The sequence below is a fragment of the Ranitomeya variabilis genome, chromosome 2 (assembly GCF_051348905.1).
Source record: "Ranitomeya variabilis isolate aRanVar5 chromosome 2, aRanVar5.hap1, whole genome shotgun sequence".
In the NCBI taxonomy this organism is placed as follows: Eukaryota; Metazoa; Chordata; class Amphibia; order Anura; family Dendrobatidae; genus Ranitomeya; species Ranitomeya variabilis.
Genome location: NC_135233.1, coordinates 116,068,131 through 116,092,500, shown reverse-complemented (window position 1 = coordinate 116,092,500; position 24,370 = coordinate 116,068,131). Strand labels below are relative to the sequence as shown.

General features: G+C 45.0%; 1 protein-coding gene across 1 annotated transcript in view; it reads right to left on the bottom strand.

Moving 5' to 3' along the window:
• Positions 1–2,156: 2,156 nt before the first annotated feature.
• The window catches only part of GINS1 (GINS complex subunit 1), a 48,731-nt gene continuing 26,517 nt past the window's right edge, over positions 2,157–24,370 (bottom strand). Inside the window, exon 7 of the mRNA XM_077282861.1 lies at positions 2,157–2,835. Coding sequence (XP_077138976.1) covers positions 2,767–2,835 — 69 coding nt within the window. The 3' untranslated portion in view covers positions 2,157–2,766. The remainder of the gene's footprint in view (positions 2,836–24,370) is intronic.

The window sequence follows — 24,370 nt, the reverse complement described above, 5'->3', positions numbered from 1 at the left end:
AACACTTACTTGACCAAAAGCTGTTCCTCCCCATAGTCCTGTGTTCAGTGGAGCATGCATGTGTTGGGGAGAAGCGAGTAAGCCACTACCAGATGCCTTTGTTAACATCTAACCTGTGACCTGCCAGTATTTGCCATCAGGGACACCACCAAACAAATTAGATAGTCATCTTGCCCCTACCGAAATCAGCCATATCCAAAGCTAGGTGCACACGGTGTCTGTGCACCTATCCTCTATAGCTGTTCCCACTATAAGTCCCTTTATAATGGGTCCGGATGGTGGACAGATATCTCAGCATCTATCGTGAGTGTCGGCCGCATACATCCTGAGCGTGGACACAAATCAAGTCCAGATCCAGCCTAAGGCCTCATTCAGATGTCAGTGTTTTGTTATGCCTGATTTTCACTGACCCATTGACGTGTATTGGCACTTTTTGGATGCAGGTTAAAAAAAAAAAAAAAAAAAAAAAAAAAGGCTGTTTCACAAAAAAACATGGACATGTGAAAAAAGTCAGACTATAAAAAGGGACGTGTTATAGCCAAAAGCCCACAGAGCACATGTGCAAAACTGAGTTGTAAGGTGTCCATTCCCAACATTAGGACTTGCTGGTCCTCCCTAACTCGTATTCCAATGTGAATAACTTCTGATGGTTTATTTTCCCATATATATTCCAACTAGACAATCTTCACCATAGAGTGAGAACTCGACGTTAAATGGATTGTTTAGTTTTATATAATGGATTTGTGTAACAGAGCTATGACTGCGGAGTGTCAACCTTGGCTATAAAGCAAGTATACCTCTAGAACGAAGCGTATATGGATAGCCGATATAATGCAACAATCTACACATGGAATGGTCAGCCTCAGTGTTCATATGTTAAGGGTGCAGTGTTTTTGTAGCCATCATTGTGGTACAACTGCAACAAAATACTTTTGCCTTTCTTGCATAAAACAGAATGCAACGCAGTCTTAGACAAGCCAATTTCCACTTGCTAATGGACATTGATCGGCGCTCATTTACACAAAGTGATAATAGAATATCTATCACCCGGCCCCATACAGCATCTTGTTTTTGGCAGCATTTACATGGGGTGATTAGTTGCTGCATATGATGATTTATTTTTTTTTTTTTTTTATGCTGGCATAAATAATCCAATTGCCTGATCAAGTGTTTTTCCTCTTTCACTAATTAATTGCTGGCATCTTTACACAGGGAGATAATCCTCTGATCGTAAAGAGAATCTGTCCCCACGTTTTTGCTACTCCATTTGAGAGCAGCATGATGTATGGGCAGAGATGCTGATTCCATCCTTGTTTTCACTGCTGCAGATCCAGCGATTCTCTGTGTAAACCAGTCCACATCACTGATTGGCAGCTTTGTTTGGCAGCTTTTTGTGAACACTTTCTATGAGCAATCAGCGCTGGTGGTGGGGTTATGCAGAGGATTACTTGGTTGTAGGTTTGCTAATCCTCTAGTGATAATCTGCTGCTGATAAAACAATGATCTTAATCAAAACTACACTAAGTAGCCCAGTAAGTGACATCACTGGAATCAGGTTCTCTGCCCCAACATTAAGCTGCTCTCTGAGCAGGTGGCAAAAATCTGGTGACAGATTCCTTTTTAATAGGCATTATGGTGCCTCCACTCAATGCAGCAAGTTGTGTGGGCAAAACGCCACACTTGTGAAACAAAATCGACGGCAGATGTTGCAAAGCTTGTGCTGCTGGTGTGACCTCGTCCTTACTAGACACATTTATAACATGAAAAGGAGTAACCCTAATATAGTGTGGAGTCCATGCTGCTGAGTTATTAGGAGAACCTGGACATTGTCCTGTGTCAAAGAAAAAAAGTGCTCAGTTAGGAGGGATCTCTTGAATCTCTAGTAGAAAATTCCTATAATAGAAAAATCAGTGCCCAACATAGGAGGCTACATCCTGTTCAGGTACACATGTTGGCTGATAACAGCTAGCACTAGCTTAGGTCCTCTCCTATGGTTGTACATAGGCACACCACATTGAAGCCTGTGGGTGTTGGAGGATAATCTGTGGTACGAACATGAGGCTCAGAAATGTCAGCTTGCAATAGTCCACATTAATGCAGCAGTCACATTTTTGCCTGTACAATCCCTGCCTGCTAGGCCCAACGACACCATGTCTGATATTCTGAATTACATCTTTATTAAAGGTAAGAAGTAATTTGATGTTCTTAACTGAGTAAGGAATTTATTGAATAGTTAGGTATGTCACCAGCGTATATAGAACCATGTCTGTAAATATACTGTTCTTAGCCAGCTGTATACATTTCATAAAATATGTACAGTTTTATATGTAAAATGTGTGTATATTTATACCGCAGATACCAAAAATAAGCCTGGACTTAAATGTAAAGACATTTAAAGACCTGACAAGCATTCTGATAACAAGAATGTTAATAAAAATTGGAAATCAATTAAGTTTTTTTTTTTCTTGTTATGCTTTTTACCCCCAGGTATAAGGGACAATCTGCAGGTAGCCAGCAGTTAAATTCTTTATAGCCGTCTTACTGGAGCAGTGGCTACAGGGAGAACATGAAGTCTTGTTCTCCCTGCAGCTGCTCTTTGTCATCGGGGGCAGTGCAATCAGTCCCTGGCACATTGTCAGCCGACTCTGTCCACACAAACCAAGAACATTATATAAATTGATTAATTCAAAAGTACAAATCCATATTTACATGTTACTATAAACATAAAAGAAATCCACGAGGTCCATAAATCCAGTATAGAAGAGCTCATGACAATATGTGCTCCAGGACGCCTTGCCGGATGAGCTGTTCACATTTCCATCTGGGCAAGAAATGCTGCAAGATAAAAAGAAGGGAAGTAAAACAATGAGGAAGCTCAAGTGTTCAATAATCTGCACTTTTTTGTCCTGAGAGAATGTAAAGTGAATCTGTCACAAGGATTTTGCCACCTAATCTGAATCCGAAAGAAGCATAATGTAGGGACAGAGACCCTAATTCCAGTGATGTCCTTTACTGTGCTGCTTGCTACAGTTTGATAAAATCTGGAAGATTAATAACCCTGCTGCCAGGTACTCCTTTATATTAATGCACCCTATAACCTGTGCTACCACCACTGATTGGCAGCTTTCTGCCCTTGTACAGTGTACACAAAGCTGCCAATCAGTGGTGTGGGCAGGATTATACAGAGCTCAGCACTCAGAGAACTGCTACATTGGAAGTGCTTTTTGGAAGTGCACTGAACAGCAAGGTGGATTGCTGCTGAGGGGAAAAAGAAAAAAAAAAATCTCTTTAAATCTTCAGCTTAGCGAGTGTGACTTGTGATTTAGAAACTTTGGATTCAGGGAGTTTCCAAGGGAGGAATTACTGAATTGCTGTCTGTGTTTTATTGATACTTTGCATTTATTTTTTATTTAATGTTTCTGTCTGGTGCAATCCCCATTAGGAAATGTGCTCCACTATTGTTAATGCCATCCAGTGCACATCTTGCCACATGTATGCAATCTTTGATCAGCCGGTCGAGGGTGCATACTGCTGTGCGAGATGTGAGCACGTTGTGCATTTGGAAGCCCAGATTCTGGATCTAAATGTGCAGCTGACAACACTGAGATCCATTGACAACATGGAAAGGAGTCTTCTGCTCACTGAGCAGACGCTCAATGGGATAGATGAGGGGGGGGGGGGGGGGGATGGTAGGATGGAGCTGCAGGACAGTGAAGCAGCAAGCTGGGTGACAGAAGGCCAGGTAGAGGGAAGAGTGCCAGGGAGGCTAGTGCTGATCTAGCACACCCTAATAAGTTTGCTAAGTTGGCAGATGAGGGGGGTGCCAGTACAGGGGTAGCACTGCTGCAGCCAGGCATGTCCTCTGAAAGCCGGAGGAGGAGGGAAATAGGAGAGCAGGGCAGGCCAGACAGGTGCTGGTAGTGGGGGACTCAATTATTAGGGGAACAGATAGGGCAATCTGTCACAAAGACAGGGATCGTCGAGCGGTGTGCTGCCTACCTGGCGCTCGAGTCCGACAGATTACTGGGAGGGGCTGGTGAGGACCCAGCGGTCATGGTGCACATTGGCACAAATGACAAAGTTAGAGGTAGGTGGAAGGTCCTTAAAGATGATTTCAGGGAATTAGGCTGCAAGCTGAAAGCAAGGACCTCCAACGTGGTATTTTCCTAAATACTGCCTGCGCCACGTGTCACGCCAGAGAGGCAACGGGAGATTAGGGAGGTTAATAAGTGTCTCAAGAATTGGTGTAGGAAGGAGAGGTTTGGGTTCCTGCAGAACTGGGACGACTTCTCAGTTGGCTACAGGCTCTACGCTAGGGACGGGCTGCACCTCAATGGGGAAGGTGCAGCTGTGCTGGGGGAGAAAATGGTTAGAAGGTTGGAGCAGTGTTTAAACTAGGGATTGGGGGGAGGGTATTCAATTTATAGGAGGGGAAGATAGTGCAGATAGAGACCTGGGCACAAATAAGGAAGTTGGGGGTAGCGGTGGCATGGGGGGGTGGGGTTAGAACAGTTAATAATTTAAGAAAGAATAGAGGTACAGAGAGGAACATCAAGTGCATGTATACTAATGCCAGAAGCCTCGCCAACAAAATGGATGAATTAGAACTAATGTTGTTGGAGCATAATTATGACATGGTGGGGATATCTGAAACATGGTTGGATGAGAGCCATGACTGGGCTGTTAACTTGCAGGGCTATAGTCTGTTCAGAAATGACTGTACAGATGGGGGAGGGGTGTGTCTATATGTAAAATCGTCCTTAAAACCCATCCTGTGTGATAATATAGGTGAATCTAATGAAAATGTAGAGTCCATGTGGGTGGAGATAAGGGGAGGGGGAAAAAATAAATTACTGATAGGGGTTTGTTATAAATCTCCAAAAATAATGGAAGCAATGGAGAATATCCTCGTAAAGCAAATAGATGAAGCTGCGACTCAAGGAGAAGTCATTATTATGGGGGACTTCAACTACCCTGAAATAGATTGGGGAACAGAAACCTGCAGTTCCAGCAAAGGTAATCGGTTTTTGGCAACTATGAGAGACAATTACCGTATATACTTGAGTATAAGCCGACCCCCCTAATTTTGCCACAAAAAACTGGGAAAACTTATTGACTCGAGTATAAGCCTAGGGTGGAAAATGCAGCAGGTACCGGTGAATTTCAAAATTAAAAATAGATACTCCATACCGTTCATTATGGCCCCATAGATGCTCCACAGAAAGCTGTGCCATATATATAATGCTCTGCACCGTTCATTATGGCCCCACAGATGCTCCACAGAAAGCTGTGCCATATATATAATGCTCTGCACCGTTGCCCCATAGCTGTGCCATATATATAGTGCTCTGCACCGTTGCCCCATAGCTGTGCCATATAGTGCTCTGCACCGTTGCCCCATAGCTGTGCCATATAGTGCTCTGCACCGTTGCCCCATAGCTGTGCCATATAGTGCTCTGCACCGTTGCCCCATAGATGCTCAACATAAATCTGTGCCATTGCTGCTGCTGCAATAAAAAAAAAAGACATACTCACCTCTCTTGCTTGCAGCTCCTCAGCGTCCGGTCCCGGCGTCTCTCTGCACTGACTGATCAGGCAGAGGGCGCCGCGCACACTATATGCATCATCGCGCCCTCTGACCTGCACAGGCAGTGCAGAGAGACGCCGGGAAGACAGAGCGGCGCCCGGCGTGTGGAACGAGGACAGGTGAATATGACATACTTACCTGCTCCCGGCATCCTGCTCCTTCCCCCGGACAGCTGGTCTCCGGGTGCCGCAGCCTCTTCCTCTATCAGCGGTCACCGGCACTGCTTCATTAGAGAAATGAATAGGCGGCTCCGCCCCTATGGGAGGTGGAGCAGCCTATTCATTTCTCTAATGAGCGGTCCCACGTGACCGCTCAGGGGAAGAGGCTGTGGCACCCGGAGACCGTGGGACGGGCAGGGGGAGCGACAGGAACGCCGGAACTAGGTGAGCATATGACAGTCCTCACCCGCCGACCCCACCACCGATCATGACTCGAGTATAAGCCGAGAGGGGCACTTTCAGCCCAAAAATTTGGGCTGAAAATCTCGGCTTATACTCGAGTATATACGGTACCTTTCACAACTGGTTCAGGACCCAACAAGAAGGGGGGCACTGCTAGACCTAATATTAACCAACAGGCCAGACCGCATAGCAAATATAAGGGCTGGGGGTCACTTGGGGAATAGTGATCACAAAATAGTAAGTTTTCATGTATCCTTCAATAAGATGTGTAGTAGAGGGGTGACAAGGACACTAAACTTCAGGAGGGCAAATTTCCAACGGATGAGAGATGATCTTGGTGCAATTAACTGGGACGATATCCTGAGACATAAAAATACACAAAGAAAATGGGAGACGTTTATTAGCATCCTGGATAGGACCTGTGCACAGTATATACCGTATGGGAATAAACATACTAGAAATAGGAGGAAACCAATATGGCTAAATAGAGCTGTAAGGGGCGCAATAAGTGACAAAAAGAAAGCATTTAGAGAATTAAAGGAAGTATGTAGTGATGAGGCATTAAATAAATTCTGTAAAAAGCAAATCAAGGCAGCAAAAATTGAGACAGACTCATTGCCAGAGAGTAAAAATAATCCCAAAATATTCTTTAACTACGTAAATAGTAAGAAACTAAAATAATGATAGTGTTGGCCCCTTAAAAATAGTCTGGGTGAAATGGTGGATGAGGAATAAGCCAATATGCTAAATGACTTTTTTCAAGTTTACACAAGAAAATTCCATGGCAGACAATATGATCAGTGATAACAAAAATTCCCCATTAAGTGTCACCTGCTTAACCCAGCAGGAAGTACGGCGGCGTCTAAAAATCACTAAAATTGACAAATCTCCGGGCCCGGATGGGAAACACCCCCGAGTACTGCAGGAGCTAAGTACAGTCATTGATAGACCATTATTTTTAATCTTTAAAGACTCCATAATAACAGGGTCTGTACCACAGGACTGGCATATAGAAAATGTGGTGCCAATATTCAAAAAGGGGACAAAAACTGAACTCAGAAATTATAGGTCAGTAAGCTTAACCTCTACTGTGGGTAAAATCCTGGAGGGCATTCTAAGGGATGCTATACTGGAGTATCTGAAGAGGAATAACCTCATGACCCAATATCAACATGGGTTTACTAGGGACCGATCATGTCAGACTAATCTGATCAATTTCTATGAAGAGGTAAGTTCCGGACTGGACCAAGGAAACCCAGTGGACATAGTGTATATGGACTTTTCAAAAGCTGTTGATACAAATATTTTCCCCTATCCCCATTATTCTCATTTTATGTAAGTGGGTTAAGAGCTGGCTCAGGGATAGGAAACAAAGGGTGGTTATTAATGGAGCACACTCGGACTGGGTCGCGGTTAGCAGTGGGGTACCACAGGGGTCAGTATTGGGCCCTCTTCTTTTTAACATTTATTAATGACCTTGTAGGGGGCATGCAGAGCAGAATTTCAATATTTGCAGATGACACTAAACTCTGCAGGGTAATAAATACAGAGGAGGACAATTTTATATTACAGGATGATTTATGTAAACTAGAAGCTTGGGCTGACAAATGAGCTTTAATGGGGATAAATGTAAGGTCATGCACTCGGGTAGAAGTAATAACATGTATAACTATGTGCTTATTTCTAAAACTCTTGGCAAAACCATCAATTAAAAAGACCTGGGTGTATGGGTGGATGACAAACTCATATTCAGTGGCCAGTGTCAGGCAGCTGCTACAAAGGCAAATAAAATAATGGGATGTGTTAAAAGAGGCATAGATGCTCATGAGGAGAACATAATTTTACCTCTATACAAGTCACTAATTCGACCACACTTAGAATACTGTGCACAGTTCTGGTCTCCGGTGTGTAAGACAGACATAGCTGAACTAGAGCGGGTGCAGAGAAGAGTGACCAAGGTTATTAGAGGACTGGGGGGTCTGCAATACCAAGATAGGTTATTACACTTGGGGCTATTTAGTTTGGAAAAACGAAGGCTAAGGGGTGATCTTATTTTCTCCTTCGCCTCATTGGGGGACACAGACCATGGCTGTATGCTGCTGCCACTAGGAGGCTGACATTAAGTGATACAAAGAAAGTTATCTCCTCCTCTGCAGTATACACCCTCCTGCTGGCTCCCAGCTAACCAGTTCTTGCTTAATGTCCGTAGGAGGCACACGGACGGGTCTGCTGTTCAGACCCAAACCTCTTTATTACTCTATTTTTACCTTTTACATTTTTTATTTTATTTTTTCCACGGACGAATGGTGCGACGGATCATTTCAAGGTTCTGATCTTCCCGAACCATCATCAGGCGAGCACGGAGAGTGTTGTCTCTCCATATCCTCTCCTGTGACGTGGGATGCCATGCCTGGGCTGATTCTTAGGGGCGACGGGTCCCTTCAAGGGCACCGATCTTCCCGCACCCTGAACGGACGAGCACATGGAGTCTCGCCTCAACGTATCCTCTTCTGCAGCCAGGACTATAGCCGGACAACTGGCCCTGTCCACCCTGTGAACTCCGTGGATGTACGGAGGCCCCTCTCTGCCCTCCGATTTGGGGCTTCTCGCTCTGTCAGATTTTTTATCACCTCTGCAACTCCCGGTGGCCATCTTGGTCCACCTGGCCATTTCACACAGGGGCGACCGGTTTTTACATTAAAGGGGCACAACGACTACATCAGGACCCGGGTAAGGAAGTACCTGACCAGTATTCCCTGGTCTTAAAGGCGCACGACCAGTATTCCTCTGGTCTTAAAGGCACATGATCAATCCGAAACCGGTCACCCTAAATGAGCTCAGGAGCCTTCCGCCGCTGTTTCAGTTTATCTCAGAGTACCTAGTTCCCCTCAGTGGACTTCGTCAATGACCGCAATCCATGGTTTCTCTGACTAAGATTGAATCCCTCCGTGTACCCTTTGTGGCTCTGAGTGCTCGCAGGACCGATATACATGGTCCCTCTCCTACATGGGAGCCGTCGGCTAACAGGGGCCGCAAGTATTCTAGAAACGTACAGGCATCTAGAAAACGGAAATTTTCATTTCCTGATCTCTCTCCCCAATGATTTGCTGAGAACAAGGCTCTGAATATGGATCGGATATTGCCATGGATCTGGACTTGCCAGAGCTTCAGAAAAGGATGGACCCTATTTATATCATCAACCAATCTCTGTACATTGACGAAGACTCCAGTTCTGCTCTACACTACGCAGTTTTAGAAGAAAACAACCGCACTCAAACTGTAGATTTGCGTCATAAATGTAAGGAATTTAATAGGGACACCACAGTGATACAATCAATTGTAGCCGCTTCTCCCGGACATAGGACCCACAGCTCTTACAGGGACTGAACCCCTTATCCGTGCCGTTCCGGATCTCCAAACTCTCCTGTCCTAGTGGAGCCATTGCGTTCCGCGTTGCTCTCTTCTCTTCCTTCTTGAAGGTCAGTGAGGTTTGACAAAGGCCCATATCAGGGTCGAAACGTTACCTCTGCAATACCTGAACAATTGATTGTATCACTGTGGTGTCCCTATTAAATTCCTTACATTTATGACGCAAATCTACAGTTTGAGTGCGGTTGTTTTCTTCTAAAAATTCGTATTATCTGGATTTCTCCGGGTTCAACCAGCACCTACCACACGACTCCCAGAGTGCACGTCTTGTTTCTCTACTACAATACACAGTGTCCCTCATAAGGGGACTAAACTCTCTCGTAGAGCATTTGCCATTCAATCCGGATAAGCGATTCACTGGACAGAAGCCTCTACGTGCGATGCCATGCCTGGTCTGATTTTTTAAGGGCGACGGGTCCTTTAAAGGGCACCAATCTCCCCACACCATCAACAGACGAGCACATGGAGTGTCGCCTCCATGTATCCTCTTCTGCATCCAGGCCTAACGCCAGACAAACCTGCCCTGTCCACATAGGGACCTGAACTCTGTGTATGTACAGAGGCACCCTTTTTGGCGTCCGAGCACCCCCCTTTGCATCACCACTATTTAGCAGATGATGCAAGAAGGCGGACGATCCCTCTCCACTTCCCTGTTAAGAGGATGATGGATCGAGGGTCCCTAATTTTCTACTCTGCACAACGATGGCAAGAGACGGCTTTTTCCTGACCTGCTCGATGCAGCCCCGCATTCTGCCACTTGGCAGATTAACTGGGTAGAATCTCTTGTGGTGTACCTACCAGTATCCCTGCCCGATGTATCATCAATTAAAAATACCATGGACTGTCAGATAGCAGATCTGGTTCGTTCTGTCTTGTGGCTTCGGGTTCAGCGCTCTATCCTTCCTTAGCAGCCGCATGGGTTGCTTGAGCAATGGTCTCCTGGTTGGAGACCTTAACTACTTTGATTCACACCAGTAACCTTTTCCCGAAGACAGTACAGCTGGCCAATCAAATCTGAGTGGGAGACTAACAAGGGATCGTATGTTTCCTACAGACCCAACCAGCAGTGGAAGGGTTGTCCAGGACAGTCTAGATCTAAGGGCTCTTGGTTCCAAAAAGGGGGAATGAAAAGTAAGACCGATCCTGGACCTCAAACTTCTGACAACCTTTGACAAGGTCCTCCTTCTTCGGATGGAGTTCCTCCGCTTAGCCATTACTTCAACAGATAAAGGTGGAGTTTCTGGCATCCATCGACATTCGGAATTCTTACCCTCACATTCCTATTTTTCCCTCTTCAAAAATTCCTTCGCTTTTCCATTCGCGAACAGCATTTTCAAGTCACGACCTTGCCCTTGGGCCTTGCTACCGCACCCAGAGTGTTCGCAAGGGTCATGGCGGTTGTCATTTTCCTCTTGCACCCTAGAAACGTGGTCGTCCTGCCCTATTTGGTCGACTTTCTAGCCGCTCTTCCAGGACTACTCTGAGCAGTCTATATCACTTGCGATACCCTCTCACCTGGGCTGGCAGCTAAACTTAGACAAGTTTATTCCTCATTTCCAGCCCAGCAGATCCTTTTTGAGGATGATCCTGCACACTTCCAGAAGGATGGTAATTCTCCCTCGAGACAAGGTCGGGGCCCTTCAACAGAGAGCTCGCGCACTTGATCACTCATCCCCTCGTTTCATTCTATTTGCTAGGAGGGTTTTGAGGAATAATGGTGACGACAATGGAAGCAGTCTCCTTCGCTCCGCTCGTTTTCAGCAAGTCAGTCAGGCTTTCAGAGGGTAGTCTCTGAGCTCCTTCCTCATCCAGGGCCTTTCTCCCGGATCAATGGTTATTAGTGACTACCAATGCCAGTCTTCTCCCAATCATTGCTCTGGGGATCCGAACGGTACGGCTAATCCTACAGCAGGACCACTGCCTTCTGGCAGGTCACCGCATCCGAATTCAATTGGATAATGCCACGGCTGTGCCATACGTCAGTCATCTAGCAGGTACCCACGGTCAGGCGCCATGGCCAAGGTACCTCACATTCTCTATGGGCCGAGATCTGTCATTCGGTGATCTCGGCCGTACATATCCCTGGAGTAGAACTTTGGGCGGCAGACATATTCAGCCACCAGGGTTTCTCCTGAAGAGAGTGGGAACTTCACCCGGAAGTCTTCCATCAGATCTGCCTTCACTGGAGCACTCCAGATGTAGATCGGATGACGTCCAGACTGAACGCCAATGTACTCGAGTTCATGGCTTGGCCTCGAGATCCAAGAGCCATCGCAGTGCATGCTCTGGTTCTTCCATGGTACCAATTTCCATAACCCCTCTTCCACTACTTCCGAGATCTTTTTGGAAGCAGGAAGGGCCCCAGTGATACTGGGAGATCTGCACTTACCATGTCAGGATTTCTCTTCTGCGGAACTAGTATTTTTCTGTCTTATTGCAACAAAACTGCAAATATGAACTGCCTCGCAGGGAGTCTTCACCTGTGGTTCTTCCCTATCGCATACCGTTAGATCATTGGGACCTTTAATGGTCCTGGGGGTCTCACAGTAGACTCCTTTTTTGATCCGGACAGACTTTACTATCAGGGAAGGTTTCCCCCTTTTTTCTCTGCGATCTTGTCATCCCGATGAGTCTTCAGAGCTGGCCGCTTTGTTCTTTCAGACTTTTTTCCTTATTACCATCAAGGCAAGGTTGTCCTCAGGCCATCCCCTTCCCTTGTTACCAAGGTGCTATTGTATTCCCACTGTTACAGGGGCATCGTCCTTGCCTCATCTCTTTCGGCTCCAGTCCACAAAACGGAATGGGTTCCCCATAATCTGGACAAAGTGAGTGTTCCGAGTAGGTACGTATCGAGGACGGCGTCCTTCCGAAGGTTGGACACTTTACTTGGGCTTCCTAACAGTAAGAAGACAACTTCCTTACGGTTGCAGGAAGGGTTTAGCCATTTCATCGGCCATGTTAGCCTGGTGGATTCGTTTCACCATCCAGGAGTCCTTTAGTGCTAGATGTCAGCCTATCTCCCTGTTTATCAAGGGCTCTAGGCACCAGACGTCGGCAAGCACGCCTGCAAGCACCATTGTGATGGTGTGATATGCTATGTGGGTATCATTTTGTGTATATTTCTATTTTACTTATTTTCATGGTGTTGAGTTATTTGCCATCTGATATTCTCCTCACAGTTCTGTATTGTTATCTCTCCACAGGGTCAGTGAATAATGTTGTTTGCTAATATGCTAATGACATGTTGACCTAGCTTGTTGAAACAATGAGCCCCTGCGACCCACCCCCCTAACCTGTGAATGGGGAGGGGAGACACAGACCAGTCTTGTTTGATTGTTGGATTTTTATCCTGTAACTGAACTGCATTTGTGTTCTGGAATATTTTATCCTTTGTGTAGTGGATTATATGGACCTTTCGTACTTTTGACTAAATAAAGTTCTTGGGATTGTTCACTATTCCCTTGCTCTGTTGATTGTGTGATACCGGAGAAGGAACCTGTGACAACTATAATTCCCACACTTTCACAGATGGGAGTCTGGGCAGGCGGACTCTGCAGGCCGCGGTGGCGCACTTGTAGGTAGCGGTTACACAGGGCCTGATCTGATGTTGTCCCCACCCAGGGACTGCTTTGGGACGTCCCACGGTCTGTGTCCCCCAATGAGGCGAAGGAGAAATAGGGATTTTTGTGTACTCACCGTAAAATCCTTTTCTCCGAGCTAGTCACTGGGGGATATAGCTCCCACCCGGTTATTAGCTTGTGTTTGTTTTATAATTTGACATGCTTTACTCTCATATATATTATGACATGCTATACGCTCATATATTGTTATTGATCTCCTACTGCTTTTGCACTGAACTGGTTAGCTGAGAGCCAGCAGGAGGGTGTATGCTGCAGGGGAGGAGCTAACTTTCTTTGTATCATTTAGTGTCAGCCTCCTAGTGGCAGCAGCATATACCCACGGTCTGTGTCCCCCAATGAATGGCTCGGAGAAAAGGATTTTACGGTGAGTACACAAAAATCCCTATTTAATGTATGAACAGTACAAAGACCTTTCTGATGATCTTTTTAATCATAGACCTGAGATAGGGACAAAGGGGCATCCTCTACGTCTGGAGGAAAGAAGGTTTAAGCACAATAGCAGACGCAGATTCTTTACTGTAAGAGCAGTGAGACTATGGAACTCTCTGCCGTATGATGTTGTAATGAATGATTCATTACTTAAATTTACTAATAAATAACTGTGAGTGGCGCTAAAAGACACGAGGCGGTTTGCCTGCAGCAGGTACAACAATCACCACTAAGGATTGTAATTGGTATAAATAATGAGAAATAGATGATTACATAAAAAATGTATACATCAGTACCTGCGCTGGTATAACTGCCTGTCGGCACAAATATCCCACAAGAATGAAAAAAGAGGAGGAATGATATAAACTGAGAGCTGTATTGGTATACTTTGCAGTCCAGTATTACAACAAAACGGGCCAGCACGCATGTGTAGTCAAAAAAGAAGAATACTCAGTTCTTACCCTTAACAGGAATCCATAAGGGAAGTGATGATGATCCTGAATAGGGATCCGCCGCTGGAGAAAGTCCTCAGGATGCCGCTTCGCTGCCCGGGCTGGTGACAGGACGTCGTATCCCCGTGAACAGCGCGGCAATAACTTAGAGGCGACTCGAATCCCACTCCGGTGCGGGTAGTGCAATCGGCGCCTGCGCAGGACCTGTGAGCCGTTGTATGCAACGTGACCGCGCACGTGACGAGGGGTAAGGTACGGATGGCGATATGGACCAAAAGAATAGACAACGCGTTTCGGAGACGTCTGTCTCCTTCCTCAGGTATGGTCCATACCCCCACATAACGGTCCTTATATAGACGCCAGCCGTACCGATAGTTATTGGAACCCAAAAAGTTCTATCCCACAGTTCAGACCCTTAGGGATAATGGTGTCCAAGGTGAAAATCCATTTGGTTTCTGATCTAGACATGGATTTGATGAAACTTCCTCCTCTCCAATGTGGATGTATTCTTTCTATTCCCGTAATCTTCATGCTTTGTACCTTTCCCTCATGTTGCTCAATAAAATGCTTCGAGAGTGGGTGACCCAGGAATTTACTATCAATGTTCCGAATATGTTCGTTTATTCGAACCCGCAAGGATCTTTTAGTGCGTCCAAAGTATATTTTATTACAGGGGCATGTGATAGTATAAATAACCCCTGTAGATGAACAAGTTATAAATTCTTCGATCCTCAATTCGGTATTGCCAATCTTCTGTTGTTTATGTGTTTGGTTTTTTTTGCACATATTGCATTTTTTGCAAGGGAAAAAACCTTTTAAAACATTCTGTGAGACGGTAGTTTGAATGGGTACTGATTTATTTTGTACTGTCGGAGCAATATATGTACCTAAATTCCGGCTTTTCCTATAAATAAAGCGGGGTGCTTCCGTAATACTGCCCCCCAGAATTTTATCTTTTTTCAATAAATGCCAGTATTTTCTCACTATTCTCCGCAGGATGTTTGAGTTTGCATTGAACTGGGTGATTATTGGGATACAATCCAGATTGTTATTTTTTAATTTAGGAGTAGGGTTTATCAATTCCTGACGAGGTTTCAAAAGTGCTGCATCCCTGGATTCCTTCAACACATCTAGGCTATACCCCTTTTCCAAAAATGTGATGGTTAGGACTTCCGCTTCATCCTCAAAGTCCTGCGGCTTGGAACAATTCCTGTTTAATCGCATGTATTGGCTTTTTGGGATATTCAGGAGCCATTGTGGGAGGTGACAACTGTTTAACGGGATAAAGCTGTTAGTGTCTGTTGGTTTATTAAAGGTTCGAGTTTGAATAGTACCCTCCTCAATAAAAATAGTCAAATCTAAAAAATTAATTTGATGTGTGCTGGTATTACTAGTAAAATTTAAAAAGAATTCATTTTTATTTAAATTAGTTAAAACCCGGTTCAGGGCCTCCTGCCCCCCTGACCAAATAAAAATCACATTGGCAACGTTTCATTGACTGAGGACCAGCTCCTGGTGAACAAATTAACTTTTTAGGCGAATGTAAGCATTTTATTTTAACCCACAACTATTTTATGTATCAGGATAATTATTACTCCCAGCAGTGGGGTACTGCTATGGGGACCAGGTTCGCGCCCAGTTACGCTAACCTGTACGTCGGTAGGTGGGAGGAAACCTTCGTATACTCACAGGGGGGCGTGCTGCGCGCGGACCTGGTCCTCTGGCAACGTTTCATTGACGATGTGATTTTTATTTGGTCAGGGGGGCAGGAGGCCCTGAACCGGTTTTTAACTAATTTAAATAAAAATGAATTCTTTTTAAATTTTACTAGTAATACCAGCACACATCAAATTAATTTTTTAGATTTGACTATTTTTATTGAGGAGGGTACTATTCAAACTCGAACTTTTAATAAACCAACAGACACTAACAGCTTTATCCCGTTAAACAGTTGTCACCTCCCACAATGGCTCCTGAATATCCCAAAAAGCCAATACATGCGATTAAACAGGAATTGTTCCAAGCCGCAGGACTTTGAGGATGAAGCGGAAGTCCTAACCATCAAATTTTTGGAAAAGGGGTATAGCCTAGATGTGTTGAAGGAATCCAGGGATGCAGCACTTTTGAAACCTCGTCAGGAATTGATAAACCCTACTCCTAAATTAAAAAATAACAATCTGGATTGTATCCCAATAATCACCCAGTTCAATGCAAACTCAAACATCCTGCGGAGAATAGTGAGAAAATACTGGCATTTATTGAAAAAAGATAAAATTCTGGGGGGCAGTATTACGGAAGCACCCCGCTTTATTTATAGGAAAAGCCGGAATTTAGGTACATATATTGCTCCGACAGTACAAAATAAATCAGTACCCATTCAAACTACCCTCTCACAATGTTTTAAAAGGTTTTTTCCCTTGCAAAAAATGCAATATGTGCAAAAAAAACCAAACACATAAACAACAGAAGATTGGCAATACCGAATTGAGGATCGAAGAATTTATAACTTGTTCATCTACAGGGGTTATTTATACTATCACATGCCCCTGTAATAAAATATACGTTGGACGCACTAAAAGATCCTTGCGGGTTCGAATAAACGAACATATTCGGAACATTGATAGTAAATTCCTGGGTCACCCACTCTCGAAGCATTTTATTGAGCAACATGAGGGAAAGGTACAAAGCATGAAGATTACGGGAATAGAAAGAATACATCCACATTGGAGAGGAGGAAGTTTCATCAAATCCATGTCTAGATCAGAAACCAAATGGATTTTCACCTTGGACACCATTATCCCTAAGGGTCTGAACTGTGGGATAGAACTTTTTGGGTTCCAATAACTATCGGTACGGCTGGCGTCTATATAAGGACCGTTATGTGGGGGTATGGACCATACCTGAGGAAGGAGACAGACGTCTCCGAAACGCGTTGTCTATTCTTTTGGTCCATATCGCCATCCGTACCTTACCCCTCGTCACGTGCGCGGTCACGTTGCATACAACGGCTCACAGGTCCTGCGCAGGCGCCGATTGCACTACCCGCACCGGAGTGGGATTCGAGTCGCCTCTAAGTTATTGCCGCGCTGTTCACGGGGATACGACGTCCTGTCACCAGCCCGGGCAGCGAAGCGGCATCCTGAGGACTTTCTCCAGCGGCGGATCCCTATTCAGGATCATCATCACTTCCCTTATGGATTCCTGTTAAGGGTAAGAACTGAGTATTCTTCTTTTTTGACTACACATGCGTGCTGGCCCGTTTTGTTGTAACACTGGACTGCAAAGTATACCAATACAGCTCTCAGTTTATATCATTCCTCCTCTTTTTTCATTCTTGTGGGAGATTTGTGCCGACAGGCAGTTATACCAGCGCAGGTACTGATGTATACATTTTTTATGTAATCATCTATTTCTCATTACTTAAATTTAAGAGGGGACTGGATGCCTTTCTTGAAAAGTATTCCATTCCAGTTTTCCAGAATGTGCGCCTGCAGAACTCTGGAATGGGCTTGAGCCCACGGGACTGACTGTATGCAGCCCGTCATAGACCCTAGAAGAGACATCGCTGTCTGCAAAGTAGGGGACCTTTTGTTTTTTGAAGTCTAGAACTTTGGATATCAAGTTCTTCCGGTGATCTTCTGGTAAGAAAGATTTTTGGTTGCTGAGTTCAAGATGACCCCCAAAAACCTTATTTTCGATGGAAGAAGTTGAGACTTCTTTAGATTGGGTACCCAACCCAAGAGTTGTAGGATGTTCAGAGTTTTGGAAACTCTCTGTTTCAGAATTTCGGCGGAAGGACCAATGATCAGAAGGTCGTCTAAGTAAGGTACTATGGCGACGTCTTGGTTCCTGATATGAGATACTGCTTCAGCCATGACTCTGGAGAAAGCCCTTGGAGCCGAGGAGATCCCAAAAGGAAGAACATTGTACTGGAAATGTAGAATCTTGTGATTCAGCTGAACCGCAAATCTCAGATACTTCCTGTGACAAGGATGTATCGGGATATGAAAATAGGCATCCTTGAGATCTATAGTCGCCATATACGAATGAGGAGCATCAGAGGAATGGCTGATTTTACTGACTCCATTTTGAATTTGCGGTAGGCGATGGATTGAGAGCCTTTAGATTTATTATAATTCGGGCTTGCCCGGAGGGTTTTTTTTTACCATGAATATACGGGAATAATGCTCCCTTCCCTGTTCGTTTACTGGGACCATAGAAATTGCTCTTGAGGTCATCAGGTCTTGTAACCCTGACATCAATTTTTGAGTCTCCCGAGATGACGGGGAGGTGACTCTTAGGATCCTGGGAGGGGGGGGGGGGGGTCCCTCGAACTCTATAAAAAGACCCTGCTGGAAAACACAAGACCCAGGGGCTGTTGGAGATATTCCGCCAACTGTGAACAAAGTTCGAAAGCCTCCCCCCTACTGGATCTGAGTCATTGCTTTTCTTGCTGTGGGATAAGGATATTCTTAGGTTTCCCCTTAGCATAGCTCCATCTACCAGTTTTCCTTTTGCCCTTAGCCTGGGAGGGCTGAGACTGGGAGGGCCGAAAAAAACGCTTTCTGGGAGGTCTCTGTTCAGGAAGTCTTTTTCCTGTCCATGGCTTTTTCCAGGATATCATCTAATGAAGGCCTGAAGACATAGTCTCCTTTAAAGGGAATGGAGCACAATTTTATTTTTGAAGTCACATCTCCACGCCACATCTTGAGCCAGAGAGCTCTTCTGGCAGAATTAGTGCAGCGCCCCAGAGTACTGGTCGTTGCAGTAATGTTATTCTTCCACCAGTGGGAGTGATATTACGTCTGAAGGTAATAAAGGAGATCTCTTTGCCAGGTATCACAAACCACACTACACACTTCACACTCCAGGCCGCCAGGGGGAGCTATGCGCCTATCTATTAGGGCACTCCTCACAGTTGGGTAAAACTGGTGGTTTGGATAGGAAGTTAGGGAGAGTCAGAAGTCAGCAGCAGAGAGAAGCTGGCTGGAGTGAGCTCCAGTCAGATCCAGACTGCGGTCTGAGGAGGACGAGGGTCCACAGAGCTGCGCCTGCCCATGCAGCAGCATCCAAAGAAAGAGACATTGAAGGGATTTGTGTTGCAGTGAGTGAGAAGAAACCAGGAGTTCTGCAATGTAAAAGGCTGCCTCCTGCTGAGGCGCAGTAATCCGGTAGCCAGAACACCGAGGGAGTAAGGATCTCTACGCTTTACTTCAGAGACTGGCAGGACAGTTAATTCCACGTTAGCTGCCCGACCTTATACCCAGGAGGCACGTTGGCAACTTGTGGGGGCCGGGGTGTGGTAGAGTCCCTGTAAGAAGCCTCAGGCCATCAGTCATACGGGTTTGTCCTATCCTATCCATCAGGGGGACAGAGAGAAAGAGACTTAACATCCAGAATAGTTGTGAGGACCTTACCAAGAAGCTCAGCAGGGAGGTACTACAACACCCAGGCGCTAGAGGAAGGCTACTGATTTCCACCTGGATAAGGGGACTCTGGATTTGCCTTCGGACAGGCCGGACCCTGCCTGCCCTGTGGTCCGGTGCCCTGGACTGTGGATGCTGAAGCCTTCAGAAAAGGTAAAAGACTGCAACCTTGTGTCCTCGTTATTCACTGCGCCTTATATCATCCACCATCACCATCTACATTCTGGAAAGCCCTGGGGATACACTTCACCTGTGGGAAGGTATACCATCTAGCTGCCATAACATCACCCCAGCGGACCCCTAAGCAGCGTCGGTCACCCTGACCGAATACCACAGGTGGCGTCACGAACACTTCCCCTTTAAAGACCTTTCCCCATCATTTAACAACGGACGCCCCTAGGGCCACAGATTGGGTCAGCCACCGTGACATCCCCATCGAGAACCGAAGGATCCGGTACCGAGTACCCCACTGCCCAACGCGGGGGCGCTCCATTAGTCTGGACTAAGGATCTGGCGGCTACACAGATTCTATGGAGGCGCGTCTGCAAGAAAACCAGTTGCTCTATGTAAAATAGGCAAGGAGTCCAATACATCATCTCTTGGAGTTCCCTGAGAGATGTGGTTCTCTAATTCTTCCATCCAGCAAAAGAGAGACCTGGCTACAGAGGTAGATGCAATATTAAACCTGAGAGCCGAAGTGGAGGTTTCCCAGGATTTTTTAAGTAGGCTTTCAGTCTTCCTATCTAAAGGATCTTTTCACTGGGAGGAGTCTTCGAATGGCAGGGCAGTCTTTTTCACCACCTTAACATCTATTTTTGGGATGTTCCATTTAATTAAATCTTCATCCAGAGGAAACCTGTGTTTACAGTCTGATGGGGTGGTTAGCCGTTTCTCTAGAAGTTCCCACTCCTGATTGATCATATCAATGATACTCTTATGTACAGGAAAGCCAGTCTGTTTATCAGTATGTATGCCAAATAACTCATCCTGTGTAGTTTGAGGAACGGGTTCCTCTTTTAGCCCCATAGTATTCCGCACCAGACACCAACTCTTCAATATGTTCAGAAGAGAAAAGGCATTTTCTGATTTCAGGAGTTTTATGAGGTAGGACGTCTTCCCATTTAACTGAGGATGACGCATATGAGGCGTCAGATACTGAGTCAGAGTATTCTTGGATTTTTCTTTTCTTGGGAAGCAATGGACCAGGTGAGGGTGGTGGTGGCGGCGGGGGAGGGGCAAATGTGGCTAAAGAGGTTTGAACCTCCTGTCTAACCATGGAACGTATCTCTTCAATTAGTGAAGGATGTTCAGCCCGGATTATTGTGCCCGTACAGGGTTGGCACAATTTTTTAAGGGCAATTTTTCATTACATGTAGCGCATTTGCGTTTAGTGGTGGATCTATGGACAGGCTTGTCTCCCTGAAACGAGAGAGGGAGCAGTAAGATAAGGTATTCTAAGACCCACCTTTAAATGGGACCTGTCCCTGCCACACTTACTGGGGCTTTGGGAGCGCCGGGCTCTGCAGCTGCAGGGCAAGACGTATCCATGCTGAGCAGGCTTACCTGAGACATCTTCTGCAGCTTTATATAGAAAATAAAAGCTGCCCCAGCGCCTGGCAATTAGCCGTCCCCACCCCCCCTCCACAGTCCCAGGCAGGCCTGCGAGGATGCAGCGCGCCTCACACGCAGTTCGGAGGTCCGGAGCGTCCGAGACGGGAGACAGGAGCAGAAAGCCGAGGAGGAAGCCGAGGGCCCGACACCCACTGCCCGGCACAAGCTTACAGGTACCACTGCCAGAGCCGGCCGCGCAGCGTACCAGGAACCTCTCCATGCCCCATGGGGAACAGGAAAGACACTGCTTAATGGGAGGAGCTTTTAACCTTTTGTGCTTCCTGTCCCCCATTAGGATATGGAGACAACCTCCAGGGCTGTCATGGAAGGCAACTAGAGAAAACCAGCAATTCAGGAAATTTCTTTAATTCCGTTCCACGTGTGGTAAACTTGAGAAGGCAGCTTTCTTCTGTCTTGTTTTATGTTTATAAAAAAAAAAAAAAAAAATATCAGTGAAAGTAGCGGTCACTGGGGAGCGCCAGGAAAGTGGTGAATGAGGTAAATTAATAAGCGGTCCAATGCAGCTCCAGCCGTGAACCTCCAATGGAAGATAGTATCTTGGACAATGTAGAAAACAGTTAAAGGAGCGCAAAGAACACAAGGACAAGGTAGTAATTTCTTAAACCCACCTGTTTTATGTTTTGACATTTTTACCCAAGAAAAACTAATTTTATAGAAATTTTTTTTATTCTGAGAGCTAACACTTTTATTCCACTGATGGAGCTGTATGGCAGCTTTTTTTGTGGGACAAAATGACGTTTTCAGTGATACCATTTTTATTTACTTTTGTCTTTTTGATAACGTTTTACTTTTTGTTTGGCGGTCTTAAGAAAAAATAGTTTTTTGCTTTTTTTTATGGTGTTAACCCCTTCAGTAAATTAGTGTGACTTTTGGGCGGCGGGTCGTTCTGGACGTGGTGATACCAAATGTGTACTTTGTTTTTTACATGAAAATACAAATTAATGGGTACAATATTTATATATAATTATATTCTATTATGTGATTTTTTTTTTTTTAATATAGTCCTTTTATGGGACTTTCACTTTCATGTGCCTGATCGCTGTTATAAGCCATTTGAATGGTTTATAACTGTCAGTTTTGCACTGACACAAGCCCCTTAGACCACGCTCTGAGCATTCCCTGGTTTAGTCACCATGGCAACGATCAGGAAATGCTGCAATCAGTGAGAGCCAGGTGTTAGATATAATTAACTGAACACCCGGCGGCAATCGCGCTCGCCAAAACGTGCCTGGTATGTCCAAGGTCAGGAAGGAGTTAAAGTGTAACCATCATTTGAATTTTTACTTCATAAATCAAAGAAACATATCAATATAAGCCTATATCTTATCAGAAAAAAAAAAATGCCAGAATTACGTTTTTTTGGTCATTACAGCATTGCATTAAAATGCAATGACGGGTGATCAGAAAAACCTTATATACACCAAAATGCTGTCAATAAAAACGTCCGCTCAGCATGCAAAAAATAAGCCCTCACTCAGCCCCACACGACAAAAAATAGAGGCGCTACGGGTCTCGGAAAATGGCAACTTTTTATTTTAATGGGGAAACTTTGGATTTTATTTTCACCACTTAAATAAAACGGAACCTATAGATGTTTGGTATCTACGAACTCGTAATGTCCTGGAGAATCATACTGGCAGGCTGACAAAAAACTATTGTGGAATTGCACTTTTTTGCAATTTCACTGCATTTAATTTTTTTTCCCGTTTTCCAGTACATTGTATGGCAAAACCAATGGTGTTGTTCAAAAGTACAACCCGTCCCACAAAGCACAAGCCCTCACATGGCCATATTGATGGAGTAATAAAAAAAAAAGTTATAGCTCAGGGAAGAAGGGAAGCAAAAAGCAGAAACTCAACAGAAAAAAAAATCAAGGTGGTTGAGCATTTTGTGACTAAGCGCAAAGTCGCATCTTTTTCAAAATATCGTGAAAGATCCAACTTTTGAAAGCCATGCATAGGGCTACACCATGGGGAACCAGCTAATGAATCAGGCGAAAACCTCTGGAATCACTAAACTCCCCCCACAAAGTGGATAAAAAAACAAATAAAAGAAAACAACAAGCGAGCACATAAAATAGACTTAAAGGGAATCTGTCAGCAGGTTTTTGCTGTGCAATTTGAGGACAGCATGAGGTAGGGGTTAAAACACTGAATTCAGCACTGAATCAGCTATATGTCACTTATCAGGCTGTGTGCCGTTTACTTACAATGAAGGTTTTATCACCAGGTGACTATTTGCTGGGACTAGGTCACATTTAACTGCCACCTCTTGTGGCACACAGTTCATTGTCAATAGACTGTGTACACAGAATGCTGTGGTGTGGGTAAGGTTAGCTTTTGAGCTCTGCTACATCTGAGAACTGTGTCACAATTGCTGCACCCAGTAAACTAAGTGATACATTGATGGATTGTTTTTTTTTCTACATTATGCTGCTATCAGATGAGGTACCAATAACCTACTGACAGATTCCCTTTAAAAAAAAAAAAAAAAGACAGAATAAAGAATTGGTTGTAAATAAAAGAAAAGGTGCAAATCATACAAAGCTAGGCAAAAAACAGGAGGAAAGGCAATGATGACTCGGGGCCAAAGTGTCTTATTTCTATATGTACTTCGGCAGGGCGAGTTACCATAGGGGGTGCTCGCTCTTCTGCAAGGTACTCTCCTCCTCTCAGCATGTGTGTGCGCTGTAGTGGTGTTATGGAGGACACACGCGGACTCTCCTGCGCACTGTGCCATTAGCAGCAGCTCTTCCAGCATAGCTTTACCCAGTGCTAGGAAGGTTAGGCAGCAGTACCATGCTGGCTCTATGGGCTTCCAGACCTGGCTAGCTGCACTAGCGCTGGGCACAACGGTGCTGGAGGAGCATCTCCTGGGCAATCATCGTGCCGAGAGGACATCTGGCACGGTGTATCTTGCATGGCAGCAAACACTCCACCACTGCCAGAGTTTGTGCTCCCAATGCATTGTAATGAAGTACAGAAAAAATACGCACGTATACGAAGCAGTGGTTTAGAGGCCACTTAGATGAAGGCTTTTTACAGAAGTGTAGCCATGTTACTTAATGAAGAGATTACCAAAGTTATATATCTTTCAATGCTGGATAAAATTATCAAACAAACTGAAAAGTTACGTTTTCCATATGGTTTAAAGTGTATCTACTAGGAATTGGCAAAAGGTGTGTGTCCCAGAGAGGGAACGGACCAACCGGGCATATAGGACATATCCTATAGATATGCCAGAAATGCTTAAAATGGAAATCTGCGCCCCTAATCTCTTCCCACTATAGACCTAGCTGCATTATTCAGCCAGTCTCTGCTGCTTACAAAACTGGTGGAGCTGAGTGACGCCCGCCGGTTAACCACTTAAATGC